This window comes from Microtus pennsylvanicus, chromosome 1, assembly GCF_037038515.1.
Source record: "Microtus pennsylvanicus isolate mMicPen1 chromosome 1, mMicPen1.hap1, whole genome shotgun sequence".
NCBI classification, from domain to species: domain Eukaryota; kingdom Metazoa; phylum Chordata; class Mammalia; order Rodentia; family Cricetidae; genus Microtus; species Microtus pennsylvanicus.
In genome coordinates, this window is record NC_134579.1 from 161,785,759 (window position 1) to 161,798,846 (window position 13,088).

The 13,088-nt window shown below is 37.8% G+C and overlaps 1 protein-coding gene across 1 annotated transcript in view; it reads right to left on the reverse strand.

Moving 5' to 3' along the window:
- Window positions 1–13,088, reverse strand: part of Hace1 (HECT domain and ankyrin repeat containing E3 ubiquitin protein ligase 1) — a 106,191-nt gene that overhangs the window by 45,667 nt on the left and 47,436 nt on the right. The window contains exons 8-11 of the mRNA XM_075944229.1: window positions 10,326–10,422; window positions 10,061–10,162; window positions 9,034–9,140; window positions 4,679–4,829 (exon numbers count right to left, since the gene is read on the reverse strand). Coding sequence (XP_075800344.1) covers window positions 4,679–4,829; window positions 9,034–9,140; window positions 10,061–10,162; window positions 10,326–10,422 — 457 coding nt within the window. The remainder of the gene's footprint in view (window positions 1–4,678; window positions 4,830–9,033; window positions 9,141–10,060; window positions 10,163–10,325; window positions 10,423–13,088) is intronic.

A 13,088-nucleotide genomic window follows, 5' to 3' on the forward strand; every position in this document is an offset into this window, starting at 1 on the left:
CTGAGAATTCACAACCACAAAATTACATTTCTACACACACAATAGTGATATGACATAATCATGTGATTCACAAACAACTTTAAAGTATACACTAAGAATATTACACGTTATATATGACATATACATAACTCTAAGCTTAACGGGAAACTTTTTTTAAATCTCAAGATAGGCTGAAGTGAAATCGAAATCTGACAGGAAAACTAACTGAATGAATATCATAGCACTTTCAAATCCTGTTATCAAATAGATAACATCAAATGCTACAACCAAAAACATGGCTTCTGAGAATCTTTTTCTAAATTGCAATTCTATGAAACTATTAAAAGTCACAACTTACTATTCATAGGAAGAGAGGGGAACAACACATAAGAAACCTAACTCTCTTCCCTACGCTCACTGGTCCAACAACAAAAACAAAATTCTCTCTCAACTATTACAAAGTTGCTAGACACTGAAAGAATGGTGAAGTGTTAAGATTAACTTAAAGGCCTTCAAAATGAATCAGATAACTACTAAAGGCCTAGAAACACACTCAGTCCTAACGGAAGACCACTGCTTAATCCTAACAATGAAGTGACATGCCAGGGTATACGATTAAAGAGACTGCAAGTAGGAATCAATTGCTGCCTTAGACAGAATTTAGTTTCCAGTCTAACACTACAGCGAATCAGCAATTCCAAAGTTACAACTTGACAACCCCACAATGAATGTCATATGAAGTTGGATAGCAACATACAGTTTATACTTTATCTTTACACACAAGAAATTACATGATTTCCCATCACTCAAAGATGCCAAAGTTCACTCACAAAGCTGTAAAAAGACTAAGAGAAACTTTAATAGTTAATACTTAATTTCTGTATGTGCTGGTTTGAAGGAAAATGGCACCCAAGGGGAGTGGGAGTAGAGGAATTGTGCCCTTGTTGGAGGAAGTGTTATCACTGTGGGGACAGACTTTGGGATCACTACTGCTTAGGCTTCTAACACTGTGACTTTTAGTCGACTTCCTGTTGCCTTTAAAATGTAGGAATTTTGGCTATTTTTCCTGTACCACTTCTGCCTGCATCACCATATGTATCACCAGCATGATGATAATCGGCTGGACCTCTGAAACTGTAAGTGAGCCACTCTAATTAAATGTCTTACTTATAAAAAGTTACCATGTTCATGGTGTCTCTTTACAGTAATAAAAACCCAACTAAGACACTTATCAACCACACTTCAGGACAGGCCCCGTGACCAGGAGGAGTTGATCAACAATCAACAAACTTCGTTATGCTTTTGTTTTGGGGGGGTAGGGGACCTTTTTGGTTTTGTTCTATAAAGTTTTGTCTTATTCATTTATTGGTTTTCATTTGAGAAAGAGGGAGAAGACGGAGGAAGAAATAAAATAATGAACATAAGGTTGGTGGCTAGGGAGGTGGGCTATCTGGGAGGCAACATGATCAAAACATTGTATGAAAAAATATTTTAAAAAATTAAACAATCAATATATAGATCAATGATAGAGCACTTGCCTAAACTATAAGGTGCTGAGTTCATTTTCCACTACAGCAAAATAAAAATAAAAGGAAAGAAAGCCTATAAGTATGACAAAACACAAAGTCTGGATTTCTTTAAACAAAGAAAAAAACCATGTCATCTAGCATATGTGAGGTCATGTATTTAAAACACTGAAAAGAGACAAAGTGGGAAACAACATCTTTAGCATAGTTTTTTACAGTTGAACCTGTACTATGTAGAAAACTAGCATTAAACCAAGTATTATGTATATGCTTACAGAGTCAATTAGCAAGAGAAACTCAGATTTCAAGAATAATTAAAAAATCAATACTGAGAACAATGATCATTGCCTATACCTACTAGGATTTTCTTTTTTACACAAGAGTAGAAAGTGAAATCGGGGGTAGAAACTGTCCTAACACAGTGAGCCATACCAGAATATAGTAGGAACTCCATAGGATATGATGTGGAGCAACTCACTTAACACAGCACTGACATTTATACTGATCATTCACTTGGGTGGGTATGTTACAGAAATAGTAAACTGTCGATCCTAACTAAAGGAAACAGCACATGGCTTTGTGGGAGCCTAGGCAGTTTGGATGCTCACCTTACTAGACCTGGATGGAGGTGGGCGGTCCTTGGACTTCCCACAGGGCAGGGAACCCTGATTGCTCTTTGGGCTGATGAGGGAGGGGGACTTGATTGGGGGAGGGGGAGGGAAATGGCGGGGAAGAGACAGAAATCTTTAATAAATAAATAAATTTTTTTTAAAAAAAAGGAAAGTCAGTCTGAATGAAAAAAATGCTAATTTCCTTCTTCCAGAAGGTGGCACAAGAGAGGGGGTAAAGAAAAAAAAAACAAGTATGTAAAAAGGAACAAATATGTATAGACCAAAATTATATTTTCTGTTTTGATTTCAAAAAGTGGGAAGGAGGAAACGTACAGAGAGACACTTAGGCATTCCTCTCTAAAGGTTATCACACCCAGTCTTAGCACTCAAGAGTACAGATTTGGCCAGCAAGATGGCTCAGGAGGTAAAGTGTTTGCTTCATAAGCTCAATGCCTGGAAACCACAGCAAGGTGGAAACAAAAGAGTTGCCTTTTGACTTCCACAAGGATGCATTCAAATACACATATTATTCAACAATACACAAATAATTTTTATGAAGTATCAAAACACCTGAAAACCACTTATCTAAGTATGTCAAAATTTCTTGTAAGACAGATCAGAATTATTTAACATATAACATTAATTCAGACTTGTTTTATAAACAGTAAACCTTTTCAAGTAGTGATACAACATAAAAAAATATTACTATTTGGAGCAATAACCTAAAGACTGTTGCAAGAATGCTGTCTTCATGAACCTCAAAAGTAAATTTTATAACACAGAAACCTCTTAAGAAAGATTGCCACTGCCAGGCGGTGGTGGCAAACGCCTTTGATGCCAGAACTTGGAAGGCAGAGGCAGGCGGATCTCTGTGAGTTCAAGGCCAGCCTGGACTACAAGAGCTAGTTCCAGGACAGGCGCCAAAGCTACAGGGAAACACTCAAAAAAAACCAAAAGAAAGAAAAAAGAAGACTAGCCTTAAAAATCATAATAAATAAAAGGCATGGAGTGTGACTCATAGGTAGAACACTGCTGTGCACAAGACAAGCTTTTTTATGCGTTTTTGTTGTTGTTACTACTTATTTATTTTTTTGATGTGCTGAGGATCAAATCCATGATCTTTTCTAAATTTATATAAGAAATTAATAACGATATAGGCAGTTAATTCATAAACTTATAATTTGACATGGGTAACAACAATGACATGTATGCTTGAATTAGAAAAGACAGCCTAGGAGGCTGGAGAAATGGCTCAGAAGTTAAATCACTGGCTGTTCTTCCAGAGGTCCTCAGTTCAATTCCCAACAACCACAATGGTGGCTCACATCCATCTACGGTGGAACCTGATGCCCTCTTCTGGCATAAAGGCATACATGCAGATAAAGCACTCATATAAAATAAATAAATCTTTAAAAAAAATAAAAGGAAAGGCAGCCAAAGTAATGTAAAGTATTCTTTTAAAATCCCAAATACAACTGCAGAGATGGCTCAGCGGTTAAGACCACTAACTGCTCTTCCAGAAGACCTAGGTTTAGTTCCCAGCACCATCATGGCAACTCACAACTGTCTGTAACTCCATTTCAAGAGATCCAACACCTTCAAAAAGACACATGCAGGCAAAAAAATCATAAATAAATAAATAAATCGTTACAAAAAAAACCCCAAACACTCTTGTTAAAGTGATCCCTGAAACTGTTAACAAAACTATTAAGAAAAAGTAGTGAAGTTAAAGAGATTGCTCAGAGGTTAAGAGCGCTGCTGGCTGGCTGCTCTTCCAGAGGTCCTGAGTTCAATTCCCCATGTTGTGTTCAACCATGTTGGCTCACAACCATCTATAATGAGATCTGGTGCCCTCTTCTGGCATGCAGGAACACATGCAGGCAGAACACATGCAGGCAGTACATAATAAATAAACAAATTTTTTTTTAAGTAGCATTTCTTCTAAAATACATAACAGACACAAACACACGGCATATACATAATAAAACTGAACAAAACCAGATTATTTTATCTTCTAGTAAGACACTTTAAAAATGATAGCTTATATTATGCATTTAAAGCTCCTCATTTGAGCTAGATCTGGTGGCTATAATTTGTAATCCCAGCTACTTGGGAGGGCATATGATGGAGAGGTCAAGACCTGCCTGAGCTACAGAACAAGGACCAGGTTAGTCTGATCAACTTAATGAGGTCCTGTCTCCAAGTCAAAAGTAAACATAAGCTAGGATTAACTCAGTAAGTCACATGCTTGCACCACACGTAGATGGTCATTGCTTCAATATCTAATACCACACAAAAGAAAAAGCAAATCTGAAATTCAGTACACATACTTTGGTACTAAATATCTCCATCCTTAAAAACACTAACAGGATCAATATATGTGTAAGAAAAATATAATACCTTACCAATGAAATCCTGTTCATTAAACTGAGATGAGAAGAAAAGTATGTGACCAAGTTATGAAGCAAACACATCCTGTCCTTGAGGTTTTCATTAACAAATGCATGCTGTGTTAGAGTCATCTCTTTTTACATCTCCCTTCCTAACAACTACTTCTCTGACCTTGAACACTTGGCTTCTTGGAGTTTTATTCCCATTGTAGCCCATATCGATTCCATTACTGGGAGATGAGGGGCCAATTCGAAAGACATGACAAAATATCCTCACAATCCTTAGAAGGCTCTTCATCTGAGCATCATAATTGCTAGATAAACTGAAAATGAAAAAGTTAAAACATAAAAGATTAGGTGGAATCAAACACAATCATCTTCAAATACATATCTGAAAGCAGACTTAGCCCGCTAACCATCTGTTTCATGCATTGTCTGTGGTAAGAAAATTTCCTACCATTCTAGAAAACAGAAGGGTTTGCGGAACAAAAATATATTAATATGTATTAAATATAGTGTTACAAATAAGTAGATTTCTAATCATTTAGCACCCAGAATATAACCAAAGATCATAGCATAAACTATGAAGAAAATGACCCCCAAAAAACAGATGGAATCTTTGGATATAAACTTTAAGGCAAATTGTTCACTTCTAGAACTATATTTATAAATTCAACCAATTGTTTACAACTCTGAAAATACTTCCAAGAGAAGCAATAGTATAAATACTATATTCTAGGTCAATGCACAATACAACCATCTTAACTCAGTGGTTGAAGCCCCATCATTCTATCCACACCCCTGTATTCCTTCAGAATAGCAGTAATGGAATATTCACATGAGACATTCACAAATTGTATGTTAATATTACCAATCATCTGCATCAGGGTCTAACCTATATAATGAATTGTCTTATAACTATAAAAACACTGTAAATATCATCCACCATAAAAATCAAAGACCAATTCAGTTAATATGAAAACATACTGAGTATCACAGTAAGACTGTGTTCTGAAAGTGGATTTATTTTGAAATATATAACACCAGTCATCTTCTATAACTACTGTGCAAAAAAAAAGGAAAAGGTTACATAACTTTTGAGCAGAAGAGAATGCTTTTGTACAAATTTACTCATCAAGTTTACTGTCTTCGCAGTGTATATTTAGTCCAGTTCTTTCTAACACCGACTTTTAAAAAATGGAATAAAATTTCAACTAAACTATAAATTCAATATAGGGAGACAGATCATCTGTTTTATTCATAATCAGCTAACAGTTGGCCTGGTAAACAGCAGGTACTCAAAAATATGCAACAGATGTACTGGTAACAATGAAGAGAGCGCCAAAAAGTTCACTGCTGAGATTACAATTAGGAACAGTATGTCTGAACTTATGGGCTTATATCTGAACCCGGCTGACCTCAAAACTCACAGACCATGTTTTGGGGGCTTTTTTGTTGTTGTTTTTTTAAAAAATATGATTTTAATAGTCATAAATTATAGCTCACTGTAATAAAGGAGCTGAATGGAAATAACTATATATGCTTTTTATTCAGAATTTCATATATGCATATAATATGCTTTTTGATCAAACACAGCCCCTATTCATCCCCCTCCACCTTTTTTGTACTATGTTTTAATTAGCCTGTCTTAAATCTTAAATTTCAACAAATAGATGAATTATTGGGAATAACTAAAAAAAGTGAGAGGAGTACATTATGGAAATCTTAGCTTCAATGGATCTTACAGATAAAGAATCTAAATGTGATTCCAAGAGTATGGAAAGCAATGAGGAAAAGCAAACAAGCGAGATGGTGATACTGGTGATGAATTAGCAGAGGCCTTCCCAGTGAAGAGCAGAGGGGCACAGGCAGCAGCCAGGAATAAGTAGCTCCCAAATGTATTCCCACTCCCGACCACGAAACAGGGTAACAAGTTCAAAGCCAGCCTGGGCTACACAGCAAAACCCTCTCTAGAAAAAGAAGGCAGGCGTTATAGGGCAGAAAGACTTTCATCTTAGGTACACAAAAAGTCCCCAGGAAGAATGGAACATGAATAGCAGTAAACCTTACAATGTAGCTTTATATTCATATCTTTTATAGACTCTGGATGATGCTGGAAGAGAAAGGTTCAGCAGCAACTATGGAGATGAAAGGTTATCACAAACTGTCACTGTTGAAATGATTAGTGACAGTGAAATGCATAGAAAAATACATCCAAACTAGAAGAGGCTCAAATCCATATGCTAAAAACCACACTAAGTACTTGGTAATAGCTGCCTATTCTCCTAACTGGACTGGCTAATCACATACAGAGAAATACAGCATATACATAAGTTACAAATAAAACTCAAGCGATATAAAGCTTAATTCCTTAGATGTAGCGATTGTGGTGAGCCCACAAGTATTACACAGTAAATGTAAAGTTGATGGCTCCATTGGACTATCCACGAGAAGGGCACTCTACCTGGAGAACCATTTTTGCAGAGCTATGAGGATGTCTGTCCTTTGGATAAGTCACTGTCAATTCTGTAAAAATCTTGTGAAATCATAGCATTTCTCCCTTCTGTATTACCCCAACAGTGTATAAATCGACTTTTCCTGTAGGGCAACTGGACACCTCCCCCCACACCATGAAGCCATGGTGTGAAAAGGATTCAGTCAAGTCCTCATTCTCATTGCCAAAATCTACATAAAAATGGTCCCCACCAACTTTCTTTATTGACAGAAGTCAATGAAAGAAAGGAGCCTCATACTGGAGGTAACATGTGTGCTCTAACAGCAGACTCGCGAAGGTATAATGTACTGGTCTTCTGCTCTGACTTAACAGGCTACTAATAAATCTGTATTTACCTTTCAACTTGGTTTCAACTAACATAAGATCATAGCCCAGGAAATTAACTGTTTATACAGGGAAACGGCCTGAGTAGCTAAAACTAGCTTCAGAGAGAAAAATTCTCACCTGGGCAGCCTGCTGGAGTTAAAAGTAGGGTCCCTAGAAGAGATTCCTTTTATCTCAACCAGCTAGATGATAAAGCAAATCAAGCCCACAGGTTAGTATAGCTGCCAACAATATGTTCCCAACCGCAGGGGGAATTCACATCCACGCCCCCTCTGAGACATAAGGTGCCTACTTGCCACCTTCACCAGTTTCTTGTGACTCTGTGAAAATGCATGTTTGATACTACTGTTACCACCTGTGGGATCGCTAACTTGTCTGTATGCCTATATAAACTGAAAGTTTTATGGAGATCACCTCTTACCTTTTTTACCCCTTTATGCCTGATGCCCTCTTTTAGCCCTTATCCCTTGCCCTTATGATTGCCCTATCCCATACCCTTCTGACCGCCCTATCCCTTACCCTTCTGACCGCCCTATCCCTTACCCTTCTGACCGCCCTATCCCTTACCCTTCTGACCGCCCTATCCCTTAACCTTATGCTTTGCCCCTTTTACCCTTATGCCTGATGCCTTGCCCTTCTGCCTTATGATGCTTTGCCCTTACCCTTATGCTTCTTCTTTTCCCTTCTTTTATCTTCCCTCTAGAAACTTGCAGGCAAAACGTGCCTAAGTCAGTCAGTTTGTTCTACCCCGCAGACCCTGTTCCCAAGCCAGTTTTTGCTTGTCATAGAAGTCCAATTCTGAACCCTGAGAAAGTGGTAAGGTTGGTACTCAGTAGCTCCCAATAAGCAATGAGTTATTAAAACCATATTATCTTCCAAGAAGAACAAAGACCTGAACTAGGGAGAAGGAAAGCACGGGGGGGGGGGGGGACTTGATAATGAATCATGAAGGAATACTGAAAGGTTAAACAGTGGATGTACCCAATTTTATAAGTCAGAGATTTACTTTCCTGAACTATTTTCTCATGTAGCCCAAACTGGTCACAAACTATGTAGCTGAGGATTACCTTGAATTCCTGGTCCTCCAATTTCCAGCTCCCAACTGCCTGGACCAAAAGGAAGTATGACCACACCCAAAATATGGATTAAATTCCATACACATATGCCAAAATTCCCATTAACATGCTCTAGGTTTCTTTAAAAAGTCTCTTGACTACTAAGGGCTGAATAGTTCGGCAGCCTTTTTAAACAAAACAAAAACCAGTCAATGTGTGTGGTATGAATGAGGTGTCCCCCTAGTCTCTGGGTTGGAATGCTAGGTCTGACATTGGAGGCATTCGGAGAAGCTCGGGAGGTGTGGTCTTGTTGGAGGAGGTCATGTTACTGCCCTGGAGGGGATCTGAGAGTCTAAGAGTGTGCACCATTTAGAGCCTGCCCTCTGCTTCCTGCTTTCCTCATCTGCTGCTGGCTGCCATGCTTTCCTGCCATGATGAACTCTGTAACCTTAAGCCAAATAAGTCCTTCTCTGAGTTGCCAAAGACATGATGTTTTATCATAGTTTAGAAAAGTAAACTAATACAGTAAGTCAGCAAAAATTTTTAAGACCTCACCAATGACAGACAGTATCTAATTATTCAGGAGATGAAACAGACAGACACTACTAAGTACTGATTTACAGAAATGCTCACCTAAGCAGTTTATGACCATTTGTTGTAGCCACTTCAGCAAGGCTTGTCAGAATCTTTAGGTACTGGCTTTCACTCTGCTGAGACAAATGCTCCAGAACTTGCCGTAACTGGTTTTATATCAATTTAAAAAAAAAGTGATTACACAGTAAGTGATCCATTAAATTCTATCAAAATGTACACACATATTAGTTTTATAAATGCCTTGAAGCCAGCTAACTAAAGTCAAGAACTTTACAGTTATTTTGCTTTACATAAACTTAAGAGTCAATATAGAAAAAGATGACAATATCTTCAAAATTATCCAGGTAAAGAGATACATACACATAGGAAATAAAGTATGTATGGGGAAATTTAATTCTAAACTTCTAATGTCTCCAACTTTTCTAAGACTATTCCTACTGAAAATACTGAGCTTGGGGCTGGGGATGTAGCTCAGCAGGACAATGAAGTTGGGCCCTGGGTTCACGCCCTGGGACCACAAAACAACAGGAAAAGGAGCTCAGTAAACAGTGGTCACCAGACACTACATTTCTTTCCTCTATCCCTGAGGAAGAGACCAAAGAGACAGCCAGATGATTCAGAGGGGCAAATATCAGACAAGATACAGTATTATATACAGTTACACCTCAATATTCCTGGTAACCAATTCCAATTTGTCCCTAGTACCCAAAACCTGTAGATGCTCAAGGACTCTATGTAAGAAGCCAGAGCAAGTGAATCTATTCAATGCATATTCTCTTATAAACTTAAAATCAGCTTCACATAACTTATCCTGCCTAATAAAATATAAGTGCTATGTAAATAGTTATACTATATTCTTTAGGGAATAATTACAAAAGGTGTGTCCATGTTTAATTATAGTAGTTTTAATCAACAATTGGTTGATTTGGGGCTGCAGAATCCCCATATACCAAGGGCTAACTATAATTCATAGCTTCATAATGTACAACAAACTCAAATTACTAAAACAATCATGACAACAGAATTATTATTATTCATTTACAACCTATTAGCAAGCTTATGCTACCATGTTTTCCCGAAGGTCTTCATTCTGTGTCATTTGAACAATAGTCTGGAAAAGCCTCGGGTGATACTGAATTAATACTTCACAAGTCTCTCCATATCCACCCTAAAAACAAGAGTAATGATTATTGAGGTTTAAAAACAAAGAGACTTTTAAATAATATAGTTTTTGCAGGCTAAACATTTGTACTCTCATTTATGTAAAACATAATTTAATAATTTATAATTTCTATGATAAATGGGCTCAGGATAATATATTAAAAACATACCTGTACACATAAATCTAGAGGGGTTACTCCATTTTTATCTGGTAAATATTTGGCTCCTCGTAACAGAAGAATCTGTGCAGTATCTCTCTGACCATGACTGTATAGAAATAGAACCAAATTAAAAATCTAAGTTTTTAATCTAACTTTTCTCCATAAATTAGATCCCTAGTATCCTCTAGAGGCACATCACTTCACAACAATAAAGACTACACAGATTTTCCAGAAATGGGAACAAATCTAAAACAAGCTCATTGTATTTCAAATGAATGGTACAGTAAAAAAAAAAATTATAACCAATTTGAATTAAACATTCATACTGTCCTGCTACAAATCTAGTGCCACAAAAAAACAATTATAATAGGTTTAATCATTCTGTTGATAACTTATGGCAATAATAACTACCTTCCTTGCTATGTGCACCAAATGACCAGAAATAACATAAGAATAATATCTAGGGAGCTGGAGAGATGGCTCAGCAGTAGGCTACTCTTCCAGAGGAAAAATTTGAAAACTGAAATCTATGCCCTGGCAATGCTAAAGCATGCATTGTCAGCCCATATATGGCGGTTCCGTTGAACTTTTCCATATTAAGTCTCAAGGTCTAAATTGATGAGGATGACTGACCAGGCCTCTTCCTCAAGAGGGAACCATAACTGGTATAGCCAGTTTATGTATGTTGGCAAAACACCAACATATATAAAAAGTAGTTTTTAAATAATAGTATCCACATTATACCAGAAAAACAACAACAACAGTAGACCAGTCCTTTGAAAATAATAGTAATTAGTCTTATTATTAATGTTTAACAAGAGTAGTCTCTCACTCTGTAGTCCAGGCTGGCCCCAAACTCAGGGCAATTCTGTCTCAGTTTCCCAGCTGTGATATAACAAGCCTCAAGCAAAAGGCTCAGAAGTCTTTATTCATCAGGCACCAGGGTTATTAAGCTGATGGTGCCAGCCAAAATATCAGACAGCTATTATAACAGTGGTTAATTCATACTGTCCTATGCTAGGCTGCTCCTTGCCATGCCCAAAAATAAAACTAAAAAGTAACCAAGATAAACTTAATACATGTCAGAAGAGAGTGGCACCTGTAGAATAATCTGAGTTTTATATAAAAAAAAAACTATCCAATTTCAAGAACTCTCACAATTGCTTAATGTCCACGTGTTCAATCTTTCCAATTGACAACTTTTAATTTTTTTACATTTATTTATTTTATATGCATGTTTCCCCTGCATGGATATATTTGTACTATGTATGTGTCTTGTGCCCTCAGAGGTCAAGAGGAAGTCAGATCCTTGGAACTGGAGCTACAGATGGCTATCTGTCCCCAGGTTGAGTGCTGAGAAATGAACACTGGTCCTCTGCAAGAACAAGTGCTCTTAATTGCTCTGCCATCTCTCCAGCCCCTGAACCGTCAATATCTAAATAGTAGGCTTGTTCAATAGTACCAACATGGCAGTTGGCTTATAACATGTACACATCACATTCTATAAATTATACTGTAAGCTTTAACTTAGTATTTCATACACTCGATAAATAAGCACTAAGGAATGAATGATAGGGAATAACAAGGAGAAACCTAACACAACTTCCTAGAATACCTCAGGTGATAAATATTATCTAGTCCTCGGTCTCCAGGGATGTAACTGTGACAGCATTAGCCTGAAAGCTGTCCCTGTACTTGAGCTCCTGGGCAACGAACTGCAACCTAATGATAAATAAGCAAATAAGAGTGTGCTGCTCATAACAAATACTCAGATGTGACAGGGTGTGTGTGTGTGTGTGTGTGTGTGTGTGTGTGTGTGTGTGTGTGTGTGTGTATTTGTGCTCATCCACGCTTCCTATTTCTTATATAATTCCTTGTTATATCTTAAATAAGTAGAAAAGTAAGGTTAGTGTATTGGGTTTTCTGGCCTTGATTCTTGAAGTAGCTTTGGAACAATCAACTCAGAGGTAATTTTTGTTAGAATGTTGAGACCAAAACCTCTCTAGTACTTTCCTGCCCCTCCTCAATATTCCTTGTTTCGCTCAAGCAAACTTCCCTAAGTGACTCACAGAAACTTCTCTGACATGTTTTTGCTATACCTGTGTAAGGATCCAAGAGAGGATCCCCTTTTCAGAAGGTGCTCTGCCTGTTACCTAAGAGAAAGGAATGCTGCCCAAAAGGCCATGAAGACTCTGAACAGAAACACCCTGCTGGGTTTGACACTGTCCTAATATATTAAGTCACACCCCTTTTGGCCCAATAACAATTCTGAACAATTGTCCACATTTCAATCATGCTAACAAAATGAAGTTAAAAAACAAAACTGGGTCTTGGAGAACTTCGGGTTAGCTGCGAAGAGCCAGCCTCGAAGTACTGTGACTAAGACGTCCCAGCTCCCCAGGACAATGCATCTCAATTCTTCAAGACAAAAAGCGCCTACATTTGAGGCCTTCTAGACCTTGCCCAACGGGTCTCGGTGTCTGGTGCTTACTTGTAACCCTTAAATACCCTTCCTAATCTAATAATGATGACATAGTATTTCCCTGAGTTCTATGAGCCACTCTAGCATATTAGTCAGACCCAAGGAGGGAGTCCAAGGAAGCCCAGCTGGCAGTCGTTCAGAAACTGCAGAGGATGAGACTTGCTCCAGTACCTAAAGTGCAGAGATTCAACTAGAACTGAGCCCACAACTTGTAGGAACAGGCACTGTTACTCAGTAGATGGTGTAAAAACGACTTAGAAGACGTTCAACTGATGGCCACTGCATAATCA